Source organism: Somniosus microcephalus, chromosome 24 (assembly GCF_052327205.1).
Source record: "Somniosus microcephalus isolate GS21.2 chromosome 24, FLI_Smic_1.0, whole genome shotgun sequence".
Lineage (NCBI taxonomy): Eukaryota > Metazoa > Chordata > Chondrichthyes > Squaliformes > Somniosidae > Somniosus > Somniosus microcephalus.
Genome location: NC_141010.1, coordinates 38,083,422 through 38,109,887, shown reverse-complemented (window position 1 = coordinate 38,109,887; position 26,466 = coordinate 38,083,422). Strand labels below are relative to the sequence as shown.

Sequence of the window (26,466 nt, the reverse complement as noted above, 5' to 3'; positions counted from 1 at the left end):
TCATTTGGATCTGGGTGACTGCATTAATTCAGACAGCAACCTCCCTCCGTGCAACTTTTTTACTGGAGGGGTGGCTTTCAGCACCGAATAGGTTCCTCCTTCCTTTGGTGCACCTCCTGCTGCAGGATCTCCTATCCTTCAGCCAAGAACACAATTTGTCTTTTATTTGCCGAGCTGCAGCCCTTTAAGTGCTGCTGCCTCATCAAATTTTGCACTCCCCAAACAAGTGTGCAACAGGCCTAGCTCCCCAGACAAACTTTTCATGTACTAATAATTTATACAAATTGGCAGCGGGACTCCCACCGCACACCGCCCAATTTGGGCAAGCCTGCACTCGTGACGAGCTGAAGCCCATTTTTGCTGGACTAGGAACACTGGGGTTTATAATTCTTAGTGCTTCACACAATTGCTACAGTTGGATGAAACTGGGTCTCATTCCATTAAAAGGCATACCTTTAATACAATTAGAATTTAAGAGGGAAAGTTTAGCATATAAATGAACTTCCAAAAGCCCATTTTAGGAGCCTGCCCCAAATCTGACATTAGACCGGACAAAGACAAAGTGAGGTGCTCTACTCTTATAGAAACAAACTGTAAACTACTCAGAGGGTGGTAGCAGGGTACTATAACCTATCTGGGCATGATCTGTATGCTGGAATACAGCAGATTTATCTCCCATCTAACCTGCCATTGGTCCACAATAACGATTGACATATTTTGGATAGAGTAAACAGGGAGGAACTGTTTCCACTGGCAGCAGGGTCAGTAACCAGTGGACACATTTTTAAGGTAATTGGCAAAAGAACTAAAGGAAACTGTGTGTTATCCGGAGGCTAAATGTCCGGCAAGCTCGAGCCACCGGCACAAATCAGGAGCCGTTTTTTTTCTTTTCGTTGCTTTTTTCTCAACAATCAAGCTCTGCAAGGTCTGTAGCTAAGCAACAGCTTCAGCTAGAGATGCTACAGAGACGCTTGCCAACTGTTTAGAAGCTGTTGCTAAGCAACAGGGTTTGTTGATTCACATGGAGCTGAAAATCTCCGTATCTTTCAACATTAGCGCTGGAGTGTCCGGCAGTTTTGAGGGAACGGCAACAGCTCGGTCCCGTCGGTGCCGGATAGCACAAAGTTTCCTGTAGTAGGGAGATGAGGTGACATTTTTTTAAGCAGCGAGTTCTTATGATCTGGAATGCATTGCCTGAAAAGGTGGTGGGATAGTAACTTTCGAAAGGGAATTCCATATATGCTTGAAGGGGGAAATTTGCAGAGCTATGGGGAATGAGTAGGGGAGTGGGACTGGTTGAATGGCTCGTTCAAAGAGCCGGCACAGGCACGATGGGCCAAATGGCCTCCTTCTGTGCTCTATGATTCTAGATCACAAGCAGACACTGTTAGTTTACTGAGACAGATCAACTACATTTGTAAGAATTTCCCACGGTATTACGATGCACAGTGGACCAGAGTGAAATGCTATTGTTCAGGCTGTGAATCTGGAAACTGAGCCAGATGGTGAAAGAGAGGTGCCACTTACAGAACAAATACTTGCAGACAGTTGAGGAGGGAAAATTGGCAGCAAATCACCTTAAACCACTCTTGCAAATGCTCGGTTCAAGATTAGCGCAGGCGAGTACAAGTTTCACACATGTTATGGCACTGAGGGTTAAGACACGGATTACTGATCCCAGCAGTTCTATCATTTGGAAGCACTATGCAAAGCCAGGCTCTTGGCCAATGAGAAGAAAATCAGAAGCCCAAGTAATTATCAAGCACCCTCTTGCACCTCCAAGCAGGACATCTACCTGCAGTTTCTGCCAAGGGTGTTGACTTTAAAATGATCATCCTAGTTTTCAAATCCCTCCATGGCGTCGTCCCTCCCTACCTCTGTAACCTTCTCCAGCCCTACAACCCTCCGAGATCTCTGCGCTCCTCCAATTATGGCCTCACGCATCCTCGATTTCCTTTGGCCCACTATTGGCAGCCATGTCTTCAGTTACCTAGGCCCTAGGCTCTGGAATTCCCTCCGTAAGCCTCTCCGCTTCTCTCTCCTCCTTCAACACGCTCTTTAAAAACCTACCTCTTTGACCAAGCTTTTGGTCATCTGTCCTAATATCTCCTTATGTGGCTGAGTGTCAAATTTATATTTGATAACAGTCCTGTGAAGTGCCTTAGGGCATTTTACTACATTAACGGTGCTATATAAATGCAAGTTGTCGTTGTTGGTGTTGTGAAATACAAGGAACCCTAAACAAAGAAAAGGGAGAAAACAAATAAACCGATTTCATAGAATAGAATAAGTATCACTGCCATAAATACAAGAGGAAGAGGGTTGCCCACTCGTCCTGTGCATGGCATAGAAGGACTGGAAGACGTGGGGAAAAATAAAGAATCTGCCAAGACAAACTTTCTTATTATGGAAACATCACCCAAACTTAAGAGGCCACTCTGCCAAGTACAGTACAGTGCCTGGACCACAGCAAAGCCCACTGAAGATCTGCTATGAGGAAATGGAATCCTTGTTGGCTGTATATGTAACCTATATCCTCCAAGGACTGAATGCTCTTGGCAACTTTCAGAACCTGCACATGTTCCCAGTCACATACTCTGACATTGCTAACATACATTTCAAAAGAGCAAGTATATGTTTCACCTTCACTGAAAATTAGAGAGTAGATTAAGAACAGCTGGCTCCCCTGACAGATTGGTGGGTTTGTCACGTTAATAGCTACATCACACAGCCCAGGAAGGTCCCAGATTCAATCCCTAGTTTGCGATGAGTTAGCTGATCTACAATTGGGAAGGGGGTCCCGCTTCTGATCGCTATCCAGTGAGGCCCTGATGTAAGTGCGAATGTGGAGGATATCGGGTGAGAAGGCGGCTGTGACATCAGTTATAATGCCCGTCTCCCTCCATGCCAGTCAAATAGGCTGCTGACAATGTCAAGGTTCAAACATGAATAATGGCCACTTGGGAAAGGTACCACAGGGTGCTATCAGAAGAAGGGAGAACACTGGCAAAGGTGTATCAGTGTGAACTACGTCACTGTGTCGAACCAAATGTTTGCAAATTAAATACTCAATGTGTCGACTGTTAAATGTTTGCAAAAAAACACACCAGGTTTGCTGAACACTTTTGACCACAAGGAGTACTTGAGGCACACAGCATGGATGGATTTAAGGGGAAGCTGGATAAGCACACAGGGGAGAAAGGAATAGAAGGTTACGCTGATAGGGTTAGATGAAGAACAGTGAAAGGAAGCTCATGTGGAGCATAAAACGCTGGCATGGTCCAGTTAGGTCAAATGGCCTGTTTCTGTGTTGTAGGCTCGATGCAACTCGATGTAATCTACCATCCCTTCGAGATTAAATTGCAGCAATGACTGGAGCCATACCGTCATTTATTAATTGACGAGAGTCTTGGAGCAGGCAAACAAATATTTTTTGGATCCAGTTGTTATTTTGCTGCTGAAATCGATTTGCAACGAGAAAATACATCGACTCAGCTCTATTTGCACAACAAGGGCAACAAATAGATTCCTGCCTGGCCTGCTGAGTTTTTCCAGCATTTTCTGTTGTTGTTTTAAATAGATTCCTACTTTCTTTTGTCCCGCTCTCCTGACATTTGCTGGGTATGAAATTCCCTGGTACCTTGGTCAAATGGCCGTTCTTCATAAGTGAGCTCAGACGACGAGGCCCTGGCCAACATTTATCCCTCAACTATCATCACTAAAACAGATTATCTGGTCACTTATCTCATTACAAATTGGCTGTTGCATTTCCCTACATAACAACAGTGACTACGCTTCAAAAAGTACTTCATTGGCTGTGAAGTACTTTGGGACATCCGGAGGTCATGAAAGGCACTATATAAATGCAAATTCTCTCTAACAGTGAAATATTTATCACTTATGTCTTTTTTCCCCTCCTTCCCTTGCAGCCCTCCTCTTTTGAAGCAGCTCATTCCTTGCTGGAGTACGATGCCACAGATCCTGGGCACATTTGATACCAAGTGACCGTAATTCCCGCGTGACCCTCGGCAATCAGTGAGGCAGGCTGTTGTGGAGAGGGAGGAAGGCATCACAGCTGACCTCTCTCCTGTCCTCACCTGATGTCCATACACACGTGCACATCACAAAGGAATTACTGGATAGCAATCAGGAGCAGGAACCCTGCCCAATTCTTCCCATTGTAACCTGGGGTGCTGAACACAATTGTCATGCCCTACCACAGCTCTGGCTAATCAGCTATCTCAACACAGACCGAGGCTCAAACCCGGGGCCTTCCTGCTCTGTGTGGCTCAGCAGCTCATTGAATGAATGGCTACGCTATCAGGGGAAATCTACTTATCTACTTATCAAAAAAGTTTGCACTAAGGCTTAAAACTGAATTAATTACTGCTCAAATAACCATTTCTAAGTATTGGCATAGTACAGTGTTGTGTACATTCTGATTTAATCATCAGATCTCATTCTCCTGCAGACAACTGACAGTATTGTGATAACATAACAAACAGTGAAAATGTGTTTCAGCTCTTTAGCCGTCACCTCAGCAACGAGTCGGCACGATAGTTGAAAACGGATATTTAAAATAAGCTGGAGCTCACTCAGTGACAAGATTACATTACTGTACAAAACCGCAAACAAGCCCTCAACCAGCTAACTGTGGTCTTTTTATATAAAGGTTCCACTTTAGAAAAATCCCGATAACAGTTTATTCTATATGTTCCCCTGACTGATTATTAGGCATAATTACCAAATTGGTACCCTGCAATAAGGTTTAGAAAACTTGCATCCAAACCAATATGCTTTATGTCTCATGCACCTACATAACAACAGTGACGACACTACAAACTTACATCATTGCCTGTAAAGCGCTTTGGGAAGTCTGGAGGTCGTGAAAGGCGCTATATAAATACAAGTCTTTCTTTTCTTTTCAAGTTGCTGCAATCACTACCAGTCAGACCTGTAACTGCCAGTAATTCACCCGTGTGTTACAGGGAGAACTTTACGTTTAATTAGGCATGGCAGACACAAGAGCGATGCTCAAATGGACACTCACAGCCTCCATATGCCTGCTCTCCCCTACTCGATCTTTGTTCTCGATTCCATTCCTAATCAAGGACCTCTTATCTGAAAATAAGTGAAGGCTTATGGTGGCTCATCTTGAGGCTAGAGATCTAGCACAGTCAGCGGCAGGGAACCCACACATCTGTCAATGGCACGCCTTGTCAACATAAAACTGCTTTAGCCAAAAATGCTGTGTCCAGACATAACCCAAATTTGGAAGGACAGAATAACTGCACTGGTAGACGTTCTTCAAAGTCCAAGTAGTATGAACATTTCATATGCAAGCTATTACATTTTCCTGAAATCAGTTGCAAAATTGTTCCCTACCCCCTATTGCTTTTTTCAAAAAAATGGAATCATAGGAGTAATTTTATGAATTTGTGATCCTGGCACAGAGCTATGTTGAGCTAGCAGGAGCGTACATCAGGAATTCGGGTGTGCTCCACCTAAGATATCCGGCCATAATTTTAATAGAGGTAAGATCACGGGAGTGGAGTGGGGCCCCGAGTTCCTGATATGCTCCTGCTGGGCGCAGCTCTGTGCCAGGAATGCAAATATGTAATATTACCCCTCAGGTTTCTGCTCTAAGCAAACTACTTTGACTTGTAAACAAGTATTTCTTCAGTTCTATTAGAGGCTTTTGTTTTTATGGGATGTGGGCGTCGCTGGCAAGGCCAGCATTTATTGCCCATCCCTAATTGCCCTCGAGAAGGTGGTGCTGAGCCGCCGCAGTCCGTGTGGTGAAGGTAGGAAAACTTGGAATACAGGAAACTTTCATTTAACTGGAGGTTAAATGTCCGGAAAGCTCTATCTACCGGCAAAATTCAGGAGCCGCTTCCTATAAGTTTTTTTTAGTTTTCGTTGCTTTTTTTTCCAGTCAGGCTCTGCAAGGTCTAGCTGAAGCTGTTGCTTAGCTACAGAGACGCTTTTAAGCTGCGGACGACCGTTTTGAAGCTGTTGCAACAGGGTTTGTTGATTCATACGGAGCTCAAAAGCTCCGTATGTTTTAACATTAGCGCTGGTTTGTACGGCAGTTTTGATGGTACGGCACCAGCTCGGTCCCGTCAGTGCCGGATACCAGAAAGTTTCCTGTATCTCAGTGAGATGTCTAACTATTAAGTAATAGATTTTATTTCTGTATTTTGTAGATTTCTCCACTTATATAAGGACATAGTTCATCCCCATGGATCAGTTCTGGGATCAATGAGTAACCAAAAGACAGTGGGGGTTATTTTGATGGCAGGGTGAAAACAAGCGTTAAATGGGTGCTGTGCCAATAAGACATGCCTGGTTGAAAGTCTGGTTTTAGGCACACAATTTTGGTCCTAATTGCTGATTACCATAATTTGAACTTGCCTGGAGGCGTTAGAACAGACACCTGCAGGTTTAGCACTCAAGCGCCGATTAGAAGCAATTTTCGCAGAGCAGTGTCTGTGGACCCACGCACCCACTTCCACTGATGGTGTGAAATGCGCTGGCTGACACACAGCGGCATGTTTCAGGATGGCTCAGGGTCCGAGGGAAATGGCGCACAGGTTCTCGGACGCAGCACTGGAGGTCCTGGTGGAGGAGGCCCAGAGGAGGAGGAGGAATGTCCTGTACCCGCAGGGGGGGGGAAGGAGTCCACCTCACACTCAGCACAACAGACACAGCAGTGTGAATCCTTAAACAGACAAGACACACAAAGGTACATTTTAGGACGCTGCCCTCCTGATGCAGAGATCAGCGATTTGTAAAATCTGCACCAGTGACAGGCACGAGGTGACTGAAAGATTATTAGTGTCAAAACTGCTGGTTTAATTTTTTTTAAGCAAATCTACCAGTGTAAAGACTTGACAGAAATCTAAAATTAGCACCACTAAAAATAATCATCAGTGCACATTCCAAGATGGCAAAACAATAAAGCTCTTGAACACAGTCTACAGGGAACTATGAAGGACACGTCACCAGAAAAAGAGGGAAACCTTGTCCCTTGACCTTTAAGGAATCACTGTAGCACCGGGAGAGACATTAATGTAATTGTGTTAGCTCTGCAACCTGAGCCGACAGGCATTCTGTAACTCTTAATGGTACCTTTAATTTTCATCAGCATTGAGGAGGACAAGTGGGACCCTGGAGGTGTCTCATTTTACAGTGAGCTGCTTGTCATATTACAATGCAGCACAACAGCAAACTGAACATTGATGTTCTGGGAGACAACTTCTTTTATTTAAGATGTGATGTTGTAAATCTAAAAGACAGGCAGGGAAAAAAGTACGAGGTTTATATCAAAAAAAAAAAATTGGATTCAGGATGAGCTCCTTCAAATTGTTCAGATCAACGCCGACAACTTGCTTTTATATCAGATTAGATGAGGCCTTTGCTCTAAATTCCCGTGTTATTAAAAGATATGCTCCGCCTCTCTCAATGTGGTACAAGGTTCTGGCTCACTGTGCAATTATGCCCAGATTGTTTGTAATCCTTTAATCCACGAGCATTTTTTGAATGCTTTGCTGAACTGTCGCTGTCGCACATGTTCTTCATTCACTGAACGCAGGGGGCAAAACATGCAGCACCAGTAGGTGGCCACCACTTCAGCGAAGATGTTAACTTTCAATTTTGGAGATGGTTGCAATCTACTGATGGCTCAGCAGGTAAACACACTGCGAGATTCAATACTGAGCCACGCAGACCTGGAGCGTTCAGGCTTGATCCCTAACCTGGGCACAGTTGGGTTCAGCTTCTCTGGACTATAGAAGAGTGGGAAACAATTAATTGGGTTTCCTCTTCTGATCATTATCGATAGTGGATAACAAGCAGGAACAGGATCAAGTTTGGCTGCAATGCTCCCCACGATTGAATATTCTTCTGTTGTTCGTTATTAAGTTTCGTACCAGAAGACCGTTAATGTGGATGAGCTGTGGGGAGGTTTAATTACTCATGGAACTGTACCCCAATACAATAACAAAATAATGCTCAGTGGATCAGGCAGCATCGGAGAGAAACAGAGTCAACGTTTCGGGTCGAACCCTTCGTCAGAACTGTACCCCAATATGAGTTGTCACAATCAGGAAAAGGGAGGGCGAAGGAGCGAAAAATCAGGGTCCTCCATGGAGTAGTGCTTACTTGCTGATGTGTCCCAGATAGCTTTATTTTTTACATTCATTTCTTTAATGGTAGCAGGAAGAAGAGGTCTACAAAAGGACGTTACTTCACGATCTAGACAAGGGAACTAGATGTAATATCCCCAAGTTTGCAGATGACACAAAGCTGGGTGGGCGTGTGTGCTGTGAGGAGGATGCCGAGAAACTCCAGTATGATTTGGACAGGTTGGGTGATTATACTGCATCTGCCCAATGTGGATAAATGCGAGGTTATCCACTTTGGTGGCAAAAACAGGAAGGCAGATTATTATCTGAACGGCAATAGATTGGGAAAAGGGGAAGTGCAACGAGACCTGGGTGTCCTTGTGCACCAGTCGCTGAAGGTAAGCATGCAGGTGCAGCAGGCGGTTAAAGAAGGCAAATGGTATGTTGGCCTTCATAGCGAGAGGAATCGAGTGCAGGAGCAAGGATGTCTTGCTGCAGTTGTACAGGGCCTTGGTGAGACCACAACTTGAGTATTGTGTGCAGTTTTGGTCACCTTATCTGAGGAAGGATGTTCTTGCCATGGAGGGAGTGCAGCGAAGATTCACCAGACTGATACCTGGGATGGCAGGAATGACGTATGGAGAGAGATTGGGTCGATTAGGCTTATATTCACTAGAGTTTAGAAGAATGAGAGGGGATCTCATTGAAACTTATAAAATTCTAACAGGACTAGACAGACTAGATGCAGGAAGGATGTTCCCGATGGCGGGTCACAGGCTAAGGATAAGGGGTAAGCCATTTAGAACAGAGATGAGGAGGAATTTCTTCACCCAGAAGGCAATTGAGGCCAATTCATTTAATATATTCAAGAAGGGAGTTAGATATATCTCTTAAGACTAAAGGGATCAAGGGATATGGGGAGAAAGCAGGGACAGGGTGATCACAGGGTGATTTGGATGATCAGCCACGATCTCATTAAATGGCGGAACAGGCTTGAGGGGCCGAATGGCCTACTCCTGCTCCTATCTTCTATGTTGCTATGTTTCAACACTGTTTGCTCAATTGGAAAGGTGAACATAGGGAGCAGTGGACAAGCCCTTTAAATTACTGCAATATGAAATTTTAAAAATAAAATGGGCCTCGCTAGGAGACAGCTAGGGGTAGGTGGAAGGAGGATATCTGGTCTGCTGACACTGAAAATGTACATTTCTATCCCTGCAGATTTGAAACCGTACTGAATTAACTACAGGGCTGAGGTGTTCATTGATGTATGGATTTATGCACATGGAGAAAGAGCTAATATAAAACAGCAGCGATAGGGTCTCCCCTTCCCAATACGCTTTCTGCATGCTGTCCATATCACCCACAGCACTGCACCTGTGCATTCATTGCCCTCCATGGGAACTTCAAAACATCTATTACATAGGAACAGGAGTAGGCCATTCAGCCCCTTGAGCCTATTCCGCCATTAAGATACAGATCAGTCTTGATCTAACTGAACTCCATTTACCCGCCTTGGCTCCACATCCCTTACCTAACAAAAACCTATCAATCTCAAGTTTTGAAATTTTCAATTGACCTAGCTATTTGGAGAGAGAGTTGCAGATTTCCACTACTCTTCCAGGCAGCACAGTTCAGTGGTAAGTGCTTCAATACCCTTTCACCAGCAAAAATTTACAGTTTGAAACAAGCTACACTCCGCACAATGTTATTTACATTTCTATTTGCATCCAAATCTTATCATTTTAGTTTAAACAATACTATGCAATCTTTAGCGAGTGCGATAGCTGCTGTTCAATAAAAAAATCAGTAATAAAAGCAGCAGTCTCAAACAGCCTCACAAAATTCTAAACTAGTGCTAATCTGACAGTATCTGGATAATAAGGATTAAATAGGAGTTCTGCCTCTTTGTCCTAGTTGACAAGAGAGATCTCAGGGTATTAATTTCAAACAGCAGGGGTTAACTCCCTTGTCCTGTCCAATATTCCTCTAATGATTACACTTAGTGCTGCCAGTGTTGGCAGTCTTGTCTTTGACAGCAGCATTGTACGGTAAACAAGATGGCTTTATTGCTTCCAGAGTTGCTAAGACCCACATGGAAGAGATGCTTTTCCCTGTTGCATCTAGGGCAGCAGTGTAAACACTGCCATTTGGAGCTTTCTGGGCATGCGGAGGCTGAGCGTAAAGCCCATCCCTAACAGGCACCAGTGCAGTTTTATCTTCACTATTGTGTACAGACCTTCATCAGTGATCAGGGAACCTAATTCAACAACATAGCCAGCCTAGGTTATTATAGAACAGCTTCTGTAATATAAATGCAACTGAAGGAAGCCCCCTGCTTCTCCCAGGGCCCCAATGCAAACGAGAAGTGCAGTCTCACTGTGCTACCTACAGGGCTGATGAAATATCTTAAAAGATAAACAAACAAACAGAACACACTCCATTTCCCATTGAAATGAACACCAAACAGGGCTCATTAGAAACAATTCTTGTCTGTTAGTGGATCTTGGCTACAGGCTTTAACCCCTAAACTACTCGGGTCAAACATCTGCAGCAGTAGAAATGTAGAACTTCATTAATATTTAGAAAAGTCCTCCATTGAAGATTTCACTGTCCTTGAGTCCAGTTTTATCAGTGTTAAATCTGGTTAAAATACTGAAATGTGCTAGTCTGTGTTTAGGAATAAGGGTAAGCAAAACTGATAATCCTGATTACTGAACGACTAAAGGTAAACACACTCAGACACGGGACAATACAAAAAGTTGCTTTCACATTGATTTTGTATTGTGTTAAGGCGAGTCGTTCCCAATGTGTGGGTCGCACAGCCAGCAAAAATCCCAAAATGAAGTTCCTGTCTGCCAGCTTTAGTGTATTCAGCAAGTTAGCGTTGGATGCACAAGACCTGTGTGTTGGTAACTAGCAGCACTGACAGCATAAGAACGTAACAGCAGATTCAATTACACTTCATTTGGAATCAGTTCACCAGCCTGCCCGAGAGTTTCAGAAGCCTGTACTGTCCTCGTTAGTTTCACCTACTGTCCCTAATTTTGCATCCCCAAACCAAATACATTGCTAAACTGTTTCAAATATAAAATAAATTGAAAGCTAACAAATTGGTGATTCACTAAGGATGGGGAGTACAGCCATGTGTGCTGCAACAGATGCATTATGTCAAGTCAAAACCTCCGCAGTTGTATTCCAGACAAGGCAAACTTCAAGCGTACTTTTTAAACACACGCAAACTATATACCGTTAAAAACACAGATCTGAAACATGAATGATGGCGTGTTACTTACTGGCAGGTGAGGGGGTACTGTAGCCACTGACTGGAAGCTGGTGCTGCAATCCGTTTATGGATGGTGGTGAAAGGCCCCCGAGGACCGGTGGGAAGAAGAATGGGTAATGGGGCACTGGATAACCATTTACATGTCCATTACCAGGCGGTGTGCACGAACTGCTGTTGGTTGACATGGTGGAGCAAGACGTGTGCAGGATGGTCTTCACATGTGCACCACGAAGCTGATCAGTGCATATCGAATAGGAGAAACGTCAAGAGAAACCCAAGGCAATTACAGCCTTGCGTGTAGAATTGATTTCAGAAACAAGCAGGGTTCATACAAAAAAAAATTATATAAAACCAGTTCAATAGAAAAATTAAAAAGGCAGTCTGTATTCCTTATGGGTGGCAAGCCTGACGGTCAACCATTGGTTCCGTATGAATCTATCCAAGTACTATCCTAACGCACATTGCAGCTGAACTCTTGTGGGATAAATGCTCTTCACGTCCTCAGAGACTCCTTGAGTAGGCGTTCTTCTCCTCTAAATCTGGGCCAGACTGGGTGTGCTTACACTGGAAAAGAACATAATTGTAAGAGCAGAGGAAAACTTGTTGAGAAACAGTAAATAACCACAGCTTTAAAATTGAATCTTACAGTAGAAAAGGCAGGCAGAATCATCTGGGCCCTCCCCAGAAAATGAGGAGGAGGAATGGTGGAGGGGCGGGAAGAAGGATAAGAGTGTATGTGTGTGTGTGTCTGTGAGGGGGGGGGGTTTGTCGAGCTGCATTACAGTCTTTAAAATAATTATTCCTCTTGTCCTGAAACATTTGATTTAAAAACACACCAGACCTAGCTTGTACAAATTAAAATGTGCAAAAATTGAAAGAGGCTTCTTAAAAATAAGAGTTTGATATGAATTTCTACTACCCCCCTCCTCCTACCCACCCACCACCTCCACATATTGCTGGGAAGAACTTTAAGCAGTGGTATCAGTATTTCTAGGCATATAGAACACATAATGGTCACTTTTGTTTCCAAAAGCAATAGTGTCTGATGATGGGAAACAAATTATACAATTTAGTCAAAATCTGATCAGGATTTTTCGATTGCAAAAAAACACTATACATCCCCTTGCTCAAAGAAGACTTTTTAAAAGATAAACAGCCCACCCACTTAGTGCAACCTCATAAGTCTGGTGCGGAAGGTGTGAGCCTGAACCTTTGTTGCTGGCTGCACAAACTTGGCTGCCACCATTGAGCAAGTGCCAGCAGCAGAGCAAACCAGCATTTCCATGCAACTGAAGTCTCTCTTCCGTTAGCTGCTCACACACCCCATTGATGGGACCTTCAGAGAGGTCTGCAATGCTGAGACTGACCCTCTCGCCTAGTCGACACTGACCAGCATTGACAGAACCTGTGGGGACATCTAGCCAAGGCTGCTCTAATCTCTGAATCAGCATTGACAGGGTCTGAGAACGTCTACCCAAGGCAGCCTCTCCTTGCCAGGCAGTCAAACAGCAATACTGAAGAATTACAGAAACATGGAATCGTAGAGCACAGGAGGAGGCCATTTGGCCCATCCTGTCTGTGCCAGCTCTTTGAAAGTGCAATCCAATTAGTCCCACTCCCCTGCTCTTTCCCATTAGTCCTGCAATTTTCTCCCCTTCAAGTATTTATCCAACTCCCTTTTGAAAGTTGCCAACGAATCTGCTTCCACCGCCCTTTCAGGCAGTGCATTCCAGATCATAATAACTCGCTGCGTAAAAAAATGTCTCATCATGTCACCTCTGGTTCTTCTGTCAATTACCTTAAATCTGTGTCCTCTGGTTACCAACCCTCCTGCCAGTGGAAATAGTGTCTCCTTATTTACTTTATCAAACCTCTATTAAATCTCCCCTTAGCCATCTCTGCTCTAGTGTGTGGAAAGTCTGCCCTTTTCTACAGACTGTCCTTCCTTCCCTTCCAGTTAAAGCAGGGAATAGTGGAAATATATAATATACAACGTGATATACAACAATAAATTTCACACACGCTTTTGGGATGTCTCAGGTTTTTTTTCCATTCAGGTTAACAACAGAGAAATCCAGGATTCAAAATAAACTTAAGGCATTCTGTTCCTGACACAGGGACATCAGCTTCCACTGGGGCTCAACTTACAATCACAGGAGTGTGAAATAAGGAATATGACCACTCCTCTATGGACAGCCTCAACGTCATTTTAACACGGTTTCTTTCATGATGAGGGGCATGCTGGCAAATAAGCCTTTGGAATTTCTGTTAACTTATTACAATCACCAACAGTAAGCTGAAGTTGTGAAATAAAATGCATTAAACTCCACAAATCCAACACTGCTGTCTATATCCGGTTGGGAAACTTAGTTCATGGGCTTTTCGAAGATGCTACTTCATTGTCTGCAAACGCAATCAAAGAAAGCTATATGAACTATAACTGTTCAGTTGATAGGAAAAAATGATAATACAGTACAGAGGCAAAGGGAAAAGCAGAAACAACCCCAACACATTTTGACATGCACATTTTAGAATACGTTATTAAGTTGGACAGCAATTTGCCACCAAAAGTACATTTCTACAAGCGCCTGGCACGTTTGGATCAGAAGGATATGACAATCTTCTGATAAAAACAAACGGAGGAGACTAAAAGCAGCTGGTCACTTCAATGAAGTTTAGTTTTGTCTTTCAGGTTTGTCGTTTCCCCTCCCCCCCCCACCCTGGGTCCCTGATTTCCCCCCTGCCTCCCCCCCTAGGTCCCCGATCACCCCGCCCCCCATCCGCCTTCCCCCCCCCACCCCTGGGGTCCCCGATTACCTCTAGACTTGGCTATTCCAACACACTCCTGGCCGGCCTCCCATGTTCTACCCTTCATAAAATTGAGCTCATCCAAAACTCTGCTGCCCGGGTCCTAACTCGCACCAAGTCCCGTTCACCCATCACCCCTGTGCTCACTGCCCCGTATCCTAACTCGCACCAAGTCCCGTTCACCCACCACCCCTGTGCTCACTGCCCCGTATCCTAACTCGCACCAAGTCCCGTTCACCCACCACCCCTGTGCTCACTGCCCCGTATCCTAACTCGCACCAAGTCCCGTTCACCCACCACCCCTGTGCTCACTGCCCCGTATCCTAACTCGCACCAAGTCCCGTTCACCCACCACCCCTGTGCTCACTGCCCCGTATCCTAACTCGCACCAAGTCCCGTTCACCCATCACCCCTGTGCTCACTGCCCCGTATCCTAACTCGCACCAAGTCCCGTTCACCCACCACCCCTGTGCTCACTGCCCCGTATCCTAACTCGCACCATGTCCCGTTCACCCATCACCCCTGTGCTCACTGCCCCATATCCTAACTCGCACCAAGTCCCGTTCACCCACCACCCCTGTGCTCACTGCCCCGTATCCTAACTCGCACCAAGTCCCGTTCACCCACCACCCCTGTGCTCACTGCCCCGTATCCTAACTCGCACCAAGTCCCGTTCACCCACCACCCCTGTGCTCACTGCCCCGTATCCTAACTCGCACCAAGTCCCGTTCACCCACCACCCCTGTGCTCACTGCCCCGTATCCTAACTCGCACCAAGTCCCGTTCACCCACCACCCCTGTGCTCACTGCCCCGTATCCTAACTCGCACCAAGTCCCGTTCACCCATCACCCCTGTGCTCACTGCCCCGTATCCTAACTCGCACCATGTCCCGTTCACCCATCACCCCTGTGCTCATTGACCTACATTGGCTCCCGGTCTGGCAACACCTCGATTTTGAAATTCTCCTCCTAGTTTTCAAATCTCTCCATGGCCTCGCCCCTCCCTATCTCCGTAAGCTTTTGGTCATCTGTCCTAATATCTCAATGTGGCTCAGAGTCAAATTTTGTTTGATAACGCTCCTGTGAAGCACCTTGGGATGTTTTACTACTTTAAAGATGCTATATAAATGAAAGTTGTTGTTGCATCTAAATCCATGTAGTTAAATCCATCTTTCCACAGGTAACCCTAATCGTTGCAAATGCTTTAGCAAGTGGATTTGAAGTCTAGGTGGGAGACCATATTGAAATGGATTAGGAATTCACATCAGAACTTCCTGCAGTTGGACCATAGACAGGTTCCTGTGCACTCTGCACTATCACATTCCGTTTGGGTCAAGTGAAGGCAGCCTTCAGTCGGTTTACATGCCAGGAGGTGCTAATTACCTGCCAGTGCACCGTTGCACTTCGGTCTCAATCCACAGATTTACATCAACCATTTCTCACAGACTGATGCAAATCTCCACTCCACAGCTCAACAGAAACCAAGGGGGAAGAGGGGAGAGCTTTGAAACAGAAACATTTCTAGCTGTTTACCTTGTAAAGGTTTCTGCAACTGCTCTGCTAAATCATACCAACTACAAAATCCTAAATCCAGAAACACTTTACACCTGATCACTAATTTCAGAGTCAATCTGGGATAAATCCCGCGCCTGGAAGTGGGACTTTATATCCTGGACCATATCACGGGTCCATACTCCAGGAGAATTTATAAAGCAAATTCATTTTCAAACTTAACCCACAGCAGGTTCACTCCAGAATAAGCCTCATAAGATGAACATGGGCGTTGTAAAACCCAATGCCTCGCAGCATATAACTCAATCCTTTGGGATGAAATTGTGTTGTTCATTCACACAAATGCTGTTATACCTCCAAAGTTTCAATGTACTATCCCCTATGAGTTACTACAAACATTTGGTTTAATTAATCATGGTATGATGCAACAATTGGAAAATGATACTGATTGATAAGCGTAGCTGTACCCCTTCCCTTGGGTCTTCAATGGTGCTCCACATTGCGTAGCCACAATGGGCCTCAGTACAACTGACTAGGAAGAGGGAAAAAAGAGCCAGGTTATTAACTTTTGATTGCTATTCAGTGGCTAATCATGGAAAGGGCAAATGTGGAGAATGGGAGAGGATCGGGCTCAGCTGTGACGCACCCTGAGGTCGAATTGCCAGCTACCACTCCGCCGAGGCTCACAGATAAACATCGGTCACTTGAACAAAGTATTGGATTGTAGCTCGTGCCAGTAAAACAGTATCCTAGCATGAGTCAGCGTCAGCAGGAGGGGATGGAAGAAAACTGAGTGCGATGGAAATTAAAAAAGATACTCCCCAGTCCCAGGGCCTGTTATTTTGGACATAGGGAGACTGAGGAAACGTCAGCTGCATGTTCTCACCTATTTGCAGCCCAATGTTGCTTCCCAGGAAACATGCAATATACCCAGATTCAATGAGGATAATTTCAAGGGAATGACTGAAACATAGATATTTTTTTTTGAAGGCTGGTTTCACCCTGAGAGTAAACAAAAAAGTGAGATTAACATCACAGTACTGCCAAAAGTGATGCAGATAATTACATTTAAATTTTTTTAAAAGGGCACACGTTCCTTTGTGTGAACCCCGGCATGGACTCAATGGGCCGAATGGCCTCCTTCTGTGCTGTTATGACTCGATAACTATGGCTTTCAGTCACAAACTTGCAAGACTCTCAGAAACTTTGTCCTTTCTTAACATTAGGATTTCTGACATTATGTTGTGTACACAAAATAAGAGTCAGGTTGTTAACTGACACGTTACTGTCTTCAACATAATTGTTCTGTACTCTAATTAAAATTGGCAGCATTTGTAATTTTCTAATTAGGAATACAAAACTTGTCAATGGTTTTCATTTTCAAATCATTTTACCAATGTTTAAACATAGTCACAAAGTATGCTAAGTTCTTTATTTTATTTTCTGTCCTGAAAATTTTTATTTTTGGCAAATCACCAAATACATTGTTATTTTTAAAACTGCTATATTTTTAAACAAGAATACAAGCTTCTCTCAATGCACGGTTCCAACAAGGGCGGTAGAAGCTCTCACAGGATTTTGTTTTGTCATTTTATCTATCATTTGCAGCGGTGATGTGCTGTATCAGCAGCTTCAACTGTTGTTAGTTTGTTTAGAATACTGAAGCTCTTTCACAGCCCATGCTGATGTAGACTGCCTCGCACTCCATTATGGGGATGTAGAATGCACAGTGGTAGCTGATAGGAACATGCCTCACTGACCACTGAATATCAACCAACCAGCTGCTGATAGTAGCCAGCCATTAATGTTGAAAGGACACTGATGTATCTTTCATCTGCTCTAGTTTAATAATGCCATCCAAGTATTAGATAGCACTGAGAGCAGCAGCGTGCAAACTCTGGAACTGACACCGAAGGGACCAAACTAAATTCTACCCTTTTAATAATACCGCAGATTGACAGGTATCCTTAATACAGTATTTCAGTCCCAAACACAGTGGAGAAAATTATGCCTGGATGCTTTGAATCACCTGGACACAGGGCATAGAGATAAATCAGGTGGGGAGGATTGCACTGCTCGATAATTGGGCTGGCTCCATTACCACCATGCAATCCTACCCACTCAGTTTTCCTCTATGCAATTCAATACACAATATGTGCAGTAATAGGAATGTCTGCCCCAGTACATCATTCATTGACACACTGCTCCATGGATCACCACTGAATTGCAGTATTTTTTTAAATAAGTAGAACAAAGTTGATCTTCAATATTTATGCATTTAACATTTTATAAAATTGGACTTTCCATGAGAGGTACTTTAATTAATGAAAATATTTTCTTGATCTCCCATTATTTTAGAGCTCAGGTTAGGCCTGACTGTACGGTTAAAACAGCCACACTCGCTATATAATCTAGTAGATGAAGGGGCCACCCAGTGTAGTACTAAACCAGACAGACTCAGATTTAGTTCCCGGTCTGTGATGAGCTAACTGATCTCACCTGGGACAGCAGCTAGGATGCTGCAATCACCTTTCGTGTTGCTGGGCTGGGGAGAGGAACTCATCCAGGGTCCCCATTCCTCTCCAGTGACTGTGGAGTGACATTGGATGAGGACACGGTCGTGCTCAACTGTGGTGTCCCCTATGGTCAAACATCTTGCTCACTATCTAGGTTCACACACAGTGAATGTTGATCCACTGGAGCAAGGAACCGGAAGGCAAATGGTGCCCATGGAATTGTACCCCAGCCAAAAAGTCACTGCCTTCAGGAGAGGAGTGGTGGTGGGGAGAAAATTGGTAGAATTAGGAAGCAGAAAAAAATGCTGTCATGGCCTCCATATGTACTGCCACATTATTTCTGAGTGCTGTATTAGGTCAGAGCCCCAGACCAGCGATATAGCAATGACATCAATTGAGAGGGTATTAGTCTTTGCTGGCCTGGAAGTGGTCAGGCTCAAACCACAATGACTGGGGTAACAACCATTGGCTCAAACAAACTCATGTTAACACGGTTATTAATATATGTGGCCTTTCTTCACAAGCTCCATGCTCTCTCACAACTAGATCTAAGTTCCCTCAGCTTTTTCTTTATCATCTTCGATCTGTCCCAGGGCAACACTCTTTAATGCTTCCCATGATTTTATTTAACAGTTCAGCAGTTCTTGTGGGCAAATGGTTGCAAAGTTTACTCAGTATAAAAATGACCGGATGTTGTGCAGCCATCTGATTGTTGCTGGTTAAATTACTGGCCTTGGAACAGTTGGATATTGTAGAGGTCAAATCAACATTTAGGCCTCACAGATTAATAATATGGGTTAAACACATAAGACGGTTACCTCACTGCTCCAGAAAACAAGAGTACAGCTGCACACAGGCAGGAAAAGCTTGAGACTACACTGCTGACTGGTCGGAGTCTCCATTAGTTCCTATTGGAAAACACGAACTAGGCGGGTGACAGTATGAAATATTATTATTAATTAATGAAGTAAAGTAATCTGGAAAAACAGTGCCGAGTCTAGGATTCAGGAAATCTCCCTCTAAAAAAATGCAATACTTGATGAAGGGCGGCATGAGGACCAGGATCCAGACAGCAAGCCTAAAATAAAAACAGTTGTTCTCTTTTTTCATCAGGTTCCAAGCAGTCCTCCTCAACACACACGCGATATTCCTAAGATCATTCCAACCCTGCAAGTCTTCTGCATGACTACAAATCAAAAAGCACATTCACATTTTCACAGAAAGACCACACAGACTGCAGGATTTCATTCACATACTGTTACTTTTCCTATTTTCCCTATTCAGCTCTTCCATTTCCTTTCTTTTCCTCCTTTTTCTCTCTATCCTGTCACCTGTTTCTGTGGCTTTTTGTCTCTGTTCTGTGTTCTTACCTTCTGCTGCGCTCCCTTACTTCTCTTGCTCTCACAGGATTGTAGGTTTTTTAATCTGAACCGTCACAAGAATTATAGCAAAGTAAATCCTTTCATAGTCACGTGCCCCTAGAATGTCTTTAGTGTGGGAGTTAAATTGTTAGAGGATTTAAATATGCTGGAAAATGTCCACAGTAATAACCATCTTCTGTGACCCACAAACATGCACTACATTAAAAAGTTAAAACTTCACTTAGTGCGCGATGTGCATTTTTTAAATACAATTTTCTTTCCTCCTCTTGTGAAGGCACCAATTCTTGACTGTGGTTGCATGGGCACTGGCAGACCTCCAATGCCCTACCCAAAGGGCATTCTTCATGCGTGAGCCCAGGCTGTGAGCAGCAGCGGGCTGTTTCACTGTGGAAGGCACCGCAGACAAAACCTGAGCCTGCCCATGCCCAAAGTCCACACATCCAAGAGTCACTGGTATTGATTGGTAAATTCGGAGTGTGGACCACCAGTTAGGGATCTCATCCACTGCCAACACTTACAAGAAAAACACATGCCCATTGTCCATGATTTTCTGTCCATTGACTTTAATGGCTGGAAATCATGAGCAGTAGGCCCGTGATCTTCCAATATATACTGGCGGTGGGCGTGGTGTCTTGCAGGCGGCCCAGACTCAGAATTTTGGCATGTGCATTTTCTTTATATAATAAATATATTAAACAGCTTTGTGGCATAGTGGGTTACTATGCTGTCACATTGCAGAATAGAGAGTTAGGACTGCAGGTTCAAACCATGCATTCCTTCCCAACAATTTCCCAAGCCTGGCTGGAGATATCCAATGAGAGACAAATGAAGGTGTTCAAAATTCAGCACTCTTTCATTAAGGATTTTTCCTTCACTATATCAATACTAATTAGAGTAGGACCCTGCCCTATCCTTCAGGGCTCCATTACCTGCAAGCATCATGCATACACTCATTTTATTATGGATCTTGCCTCCTAAGCAACAAGATGTCGCCCTCCCAATCCTCATCTTCTATGCCTTTGTTGCCTTCATCCCATAGTAGCAAGGGCAAAAGGGGGAGAAAAGTAACATTTGAGATAAAACCAGAGGCATTTCAGAGGCTTGAGGAGGACGAATCCCAGAAGGTCACAGCTGAGTGTGGGGTCAGAACAGTCACTAAATCAGACTGCAAGCAGAACTGGGGCAAATTGGAGAATCAGTATAGTACAGTTGCCTTGAAGGAGGTACTGGTCACCAGGAAGCTATGGATGCTTTTGCAAAATGTTAAGTTGGGAAAGGTACACTTCCTGGGGTTTACACAGCAGCAGGGGCCCCATCCAAGGTTTCCACTCTCGATTGCCATCCATAGCCCCACTGGAAAGTGCATGTATATGGATATCAAATGAAAACAGGCTTGGGCTCAGCTTTGATGTCCCTTGGGTGAGTTACTGAGAGTGTCCGGCACCTATCTAGCCATAGCTGAGTACAAGCCAGTGCCTTGAGGAAAGGAGAGGAGAAAATAAACAGGATTGCTGCCAAACAGAAGTTCTGGAAGGTTATACCGGGCTATAGACACTAACCAAGCCAGTCGAGATATTCCACATACTATAACCATTACCGCCAGTAATCCATATGGAAATGTTTACAGATAATACTAAGGAACACTTTTGTGACAGGATGAGCACTTCTACAGATATTTGTGGATTACACTTCACAAAAAGTTAAGGATTTTAGTCACAGAAGGTAGAAAACCTGTTACACTTTACCCCTATACTGTAATGAGCTGGTTCTGGAGACACTACCACAGCTTATGTGGCTTGCATATTATTTAAAGATATCTTCTCTCCTCCTCTCCTGGGGGTGCTGGCTCCAGCTGGGGTACATTTCCACGGGACTGGGTTCCTTTTGTACTTCGTCCAAGTAACCATTCTTCATGTGTGAACCTAGACAGCAAACATCCTCCTCCAACATCCCTGCAGGCATACTTTCCAGCAGGGGTCACTGGATAGCAAGCAGGAAGCTTGGCTGATTTTTCTTCTCCCGAGCCAAAGTGTCAATCACAGCACACCTATTGCCACCCTGGCCAAGAGCAGTTAATTCCTGCTGAGATACATTTCCACAGGTACTGGGTGCCTCCAGTACTTCACCCAGGACCAGGATCAGATGTAATTATATTAAATTACCACACAGAACATTTCCTGGTGATACTGCCAACAATCCGTTCCACACAAAGCTGTACGATGAAATACTCCGCATGCAAATTGCAAGGAGCTTTCCATTAAATTGTACTGTACAGCATGTCACTCTGCTGCTCTTGATAACTGTAAGAAGTCACACAACACCAGGTTATAGTCCAACAGTTTTATTTGAAATCACAAGCTTTCGGAGCGCTGCTCCTTCCTCCGACAGCTTGTGATTTCAAATAAAACTGTTGGACTATAACCTGGTGTTGTGTGACTTCTTACATTTGTCCACCCCAGTCCAACACCGGCATCTCCACACCATGACTCTTGGTAACGCCATCCCTGGCCTGGAGCAGACCCGTCCAAACAGCTCAGGAATTAGCTTATCAGGTTAGGGTATTTACGTACTGCAACAAGAGACGGATCCAAAAACTTTCATTTGCTTCAGTTGAGAAAATATTTCAAATCTGACTAGTGTGCACCGTCATGACAGAAGGAGTTCAGGGATGGAGACTACTATTTACAGGAATTTGCAATCATCAGTCATTTTTCATTTAGACAGGCTGGAGAACAGCTTCCCTTGTGCTCCTTATGCATGGAGCCCTGCGGAGTGGGAAGTTGCCAAATTAAAACATTTTTTTTTTTGAAAATGCCTTTTGACATTGAATAGGTAAATCTCACAGCCAGACAAGTGTGGTTCAGCTACTACCTGTCGCAACAGGCACTGGTGTATATCAAAGCAATAAGCCAGAAATGTCCCACAGCGCACAGGAGATGATAAGGGCTCATTTTGAAAAAAATATTGCTGCTAAACTGACTGAGGCAGGAGTTCCTAATTACATCCATTACCAGGATGTATGGACACCAAGGGATAGATAGCTACAGGGAACAATGCAGTAACACTGCATCAGTCCTCATAGATTTTACATCATAGATTGAGGAATTGTACAGTCTGACTTGAAAGGGATCTGTGAACCCTCCACCTCCAGTGTACACGTTTTCACTCTTAACACAACCTTTTCCTCGCCTGTCTCTCCGACCAGGAAAACAAAATCCCTTCTTGTTGGGTGTTGAAATTGGGTTAAATGTATTATTTCTTTTAAAACTTATCTCAGTGTCGTCACTGCTGTATAGAAAAAAATACACTTAAGTCAAAATCTCTTAGTGTTGTGCTAATATGGTTCTTGTGTGATGGTCTTAATTCATCAACTCAAATTGCTCCCAGTACAACTACCACCAGTAACAGATCTGTAGGCACCGGTACTTCCAGTGTCTCTAGACAAAACACAAGCTTGAAAAGACAACATTTTACAAACTAACAGCATTGTTGAGTGTTTTTAATTTAAGTGAACATATTAAGATGTCCATCATTCTGTTTTAAACACACACACATGTATTATTGCTGTACTAAGGAGTTCAACTACTACAGAATCCCTTGCATTTCTACTGAAATACAAAACAGAGGGACAGAAACATAAAACCACATGCCAGGTGACAAACTATTAGATTTTCTGAATTATCTTATTTTTAAAAAAAATCAATATCCTCATGTTTCTGTTGATTAAAGGAGTTAAGTCTGAACCCTTAATCAAATGTGACCTTCTTGAGTGGAGGAGAGATTCATCAAACCCATCTGTTACAACAACAAAGGGAATGAGATGTGACAAGCAGCGCAAAGTAATGGAGAAGATGAATGGCGCAGACGGACTAGACAAGAGACAATCCCAACTACAGACTCCTTTCATTAAAAGAAAAATTCTTAACCTTTTGAAACTAAATAGCTATTGGCTTGTCCTTCAACTCCTTACTGTAATATCTAAAATAACATCTGAATTTTCACTGAAATGTTAACAATCCTTCAATGACCTTTAACCCTTTGAGGACTGCAGCAGCATTCTTCCACCAAAATTCAATATGTTAGGTATAACCAAAGAATACTACCAGTTAAAGGCTCCATTAGTCAGGAGTCTATCGCAGGCAAGAACTTCCTGTTGACAAACTTGCACATAAACCAATTATTGACTTCATAATGGTTCCAACAAGGTACGAAAGCACAGAGTATCACTCAGAAGACTTCCTTTCAGTGCTCCCATAGCAACACATGGCCAATAATTGCTACGCCCAGTACAGGCCCCCCACAACGACCCTCTGCAAGTGGCAGCACCAGAGACATGCCCGTTCCATCCATCATTTGATCTCATCCCTGGAACTGGATTATTTTGCCTAGTAAGTCCAAATTTATTTAATTGAACAATCACACGTTGCATTTTCAGCTCAAGTTTCTTATAGAACCAACAGGAACATTTTGGGATTTCCTTGAACACTGGTCTTATACAGTGCTCTGATTCAGTCACTTGTATTTTTCATGCATTATTTGGTCACCTAACTGTTTTGGCTAACTACATCTACTAACACATTAAACATTTACATCTGCACCTACTTCCTGCAACCTTATTCCATTATATATTCCTACGTCCACATTTATAATGGCAACTGCCCTAGTAGACTTGTTACACTGTAATTACATCCCCCTGGCAGTGATGGCTTTGCACTGCCTCAGTTTTGCATCTAAGAACATAAGAAGTAGGAGCAGGAGTAGGCCATACGGCCCCTCGGGCCTGCTCCGCCATTCAATAGGATCATGGCTGATCCGAATCTAGACTCACGTCCACTTCCCTGCCCTCTCCCCGTAACCCCTAATTCCCTTATCTGCTAGGAAACTCCTATGTTTCAACCAACTCCACTTCTCTGCTTTCCCCCAGAAGTTTTGCTATTTAATTAGAGACAATGATATAAAATCAAAGTGTTACATAAAAAATAAAGACAGAACGTATGGCTTTAAACTGGGATCTGAATTATATCTACACGCCCTGATCCAATTAACTCTGCCCTTTAACCCCGTTTCACCAGAAGACTATACTTGGTTGTGACTTCCTGTATACAATGTCATGGGAGATCAACTTGCATCACTAAAAATTTTGGGAGCTGATTTTCCTATTAGAGCAAAAAAAACAGCTCCGCTCAAGTCACTCTCTGAATCCCTCTGACTGACAGCAGCAGCAGGGAAACCAATGTTGAGTTATATTTGTTTGAAATTAAAGACGGTGGATATGCCTTTCTACATCCAACATCATCACCATTTGATGTACAAGTACTATGAACTATTTACAGCACAGAAACAGGCCATTTGGCCCAAAAGAACGATGCTGGCATTTATGCGTCACACAAGCCTCCTCCCACCCTTCATCTAACCCCATCAACATATCCTTCTATTCCTTTCTCCCTCATGTGCTTATCTAGCTTCCCCTTAAATGCAGTCACCTCAATTACTCCCTGTGGTAGCAAATTCCACATTCTAATCACATTCTATTGATACATTCCAAGCAAGAAATAATTTGTAAAACAATCACAAATTTGTAAGATACCTTACATCTTATTCCCCATTCCTGTGCTTGGGTCTCTGTGCCAGACAACAAAGAGTCCAATAAAATGCTTGGCAAGCATTTTTCTGCCAATCTGTAGCCAGGAGGTGTAACTAACAACAACAACTTGCATTTATACAGCGCCTTTCACGACCACCAAACGTCCCAAAGCACTTTACAGCCAATGAAATACTGTTTGAAGTGTAGTCACCGTTGTAATGTAGGAAACACAGCAAGCTCCCACAGGCAGCAATGTGATAATGACCAGATAATCTGTTTTTTATTGATGTTGATTGAGGGATAAATATTGGCCAGGACACCGGGGATAACTCCCCTGCGCTTCTTCGGAATAGTGCCGTGGGATCTTTTACATCCGCCTGAGAGAGCAGACGGGGCCTCAGTTGAACATCTAATTCGAAAGACTGCACCTCCAACAGTGCAGCACTCCCTCAGTACTGCACTGGAGTGTCAGCCTGGATTTTCGTGCTCAAGTTTCTGGAGTGGGACTTGAACCCACAACCTTCTGACTCAGAGGCGAAGGTGCTACCATCTGAGCCACGGTTGAAACAGGTAGAGGGGCAGAGTGGTTTAGAGGGATTTCCAGAGCTGACGGCTTAGGCAGCTGAAGGTACGGCCGCCAACGGCGGAGTGATGAAAATTGGGGATGTGCAAGGAATTGAAGGAGCACAAACATCTCTGAGGGTTGTAGGGCTGGAGGAAGTTACAGAGGGAAGAATAGTCTGGAGTTACTCAGCCCCCCGATTCTCTCCCACCCGCCACCCGCGTTCTGCATGTTTCTTTGAGTCAAGGCGTTTATGCTTTCTGTGGAGCATAAACACTGGCATGGACCTGTTGGGTCAAATGGCCTATTTCTGAGCTGTAAATACAATGTAAGGCTTGCGGTTGGGAGTTTGGTCTTTGGGGAATTTCAGACATCAAGCTTTCTTCTACCACTTAAATGCGTACCACAACTTAGCTCCAATGCTCCAACATGCCAAAGTCACATGAAAGAAAAAAAATTATTTTACAAACCCAAACTCAGTACTCAAAGAGTTAAATTCAGTGGCGCACACGCTGTCTTTTCTTGCCGTACACCTGCTTAGAGCTGTGCGGGTACTGGGCTTCACCTGGCACTGGATCAAATTTCAGTGTTCCAGTCCAATTCACTTCCAAAGTACAGAAATCCTGATCTATATTTTAATTATGTTTTTAGGCTGTAAACTGCACATAAAACATCTCAAGGTACGTGAAG

General features: G+C 43.9%; 1 protein-coding gene across 10 annotated transcripts in view; it reads right to left on the bottom strand.

The window, feature by feature from the left end:
* The window catches only part of raraa (retinoic acid receptor, alpha a), a 602,035-nt gene that overhangs the window by 218,266 nt on the left and 357,303 nt on the right, over positions 1-26,466 (bottom strand). For 8 of the 10 annotated variants that reach the window (XM_085966524.1, XM_085966522.1, XM_085966525.1 and 5 more), the window contains one exon: positions 11,423-11,976. In XM_085966524.1, coding sequence (XP_085822650.1) covers positions 11,423-11,597 — 175 coding nt within the window. In that variant the 5' untranslated portion in view covers positions 11,598-11,976. Of the gene's footprint in view, positions 1-11,422; positions 11,977-16,618; positions 16,762-19,618; positions 19,871-26,466 lie in introns of those variants that run through there. The other 2 variants (XM_085966531.1, XM_085966529.1) reach the window with 2 other exon arrangements.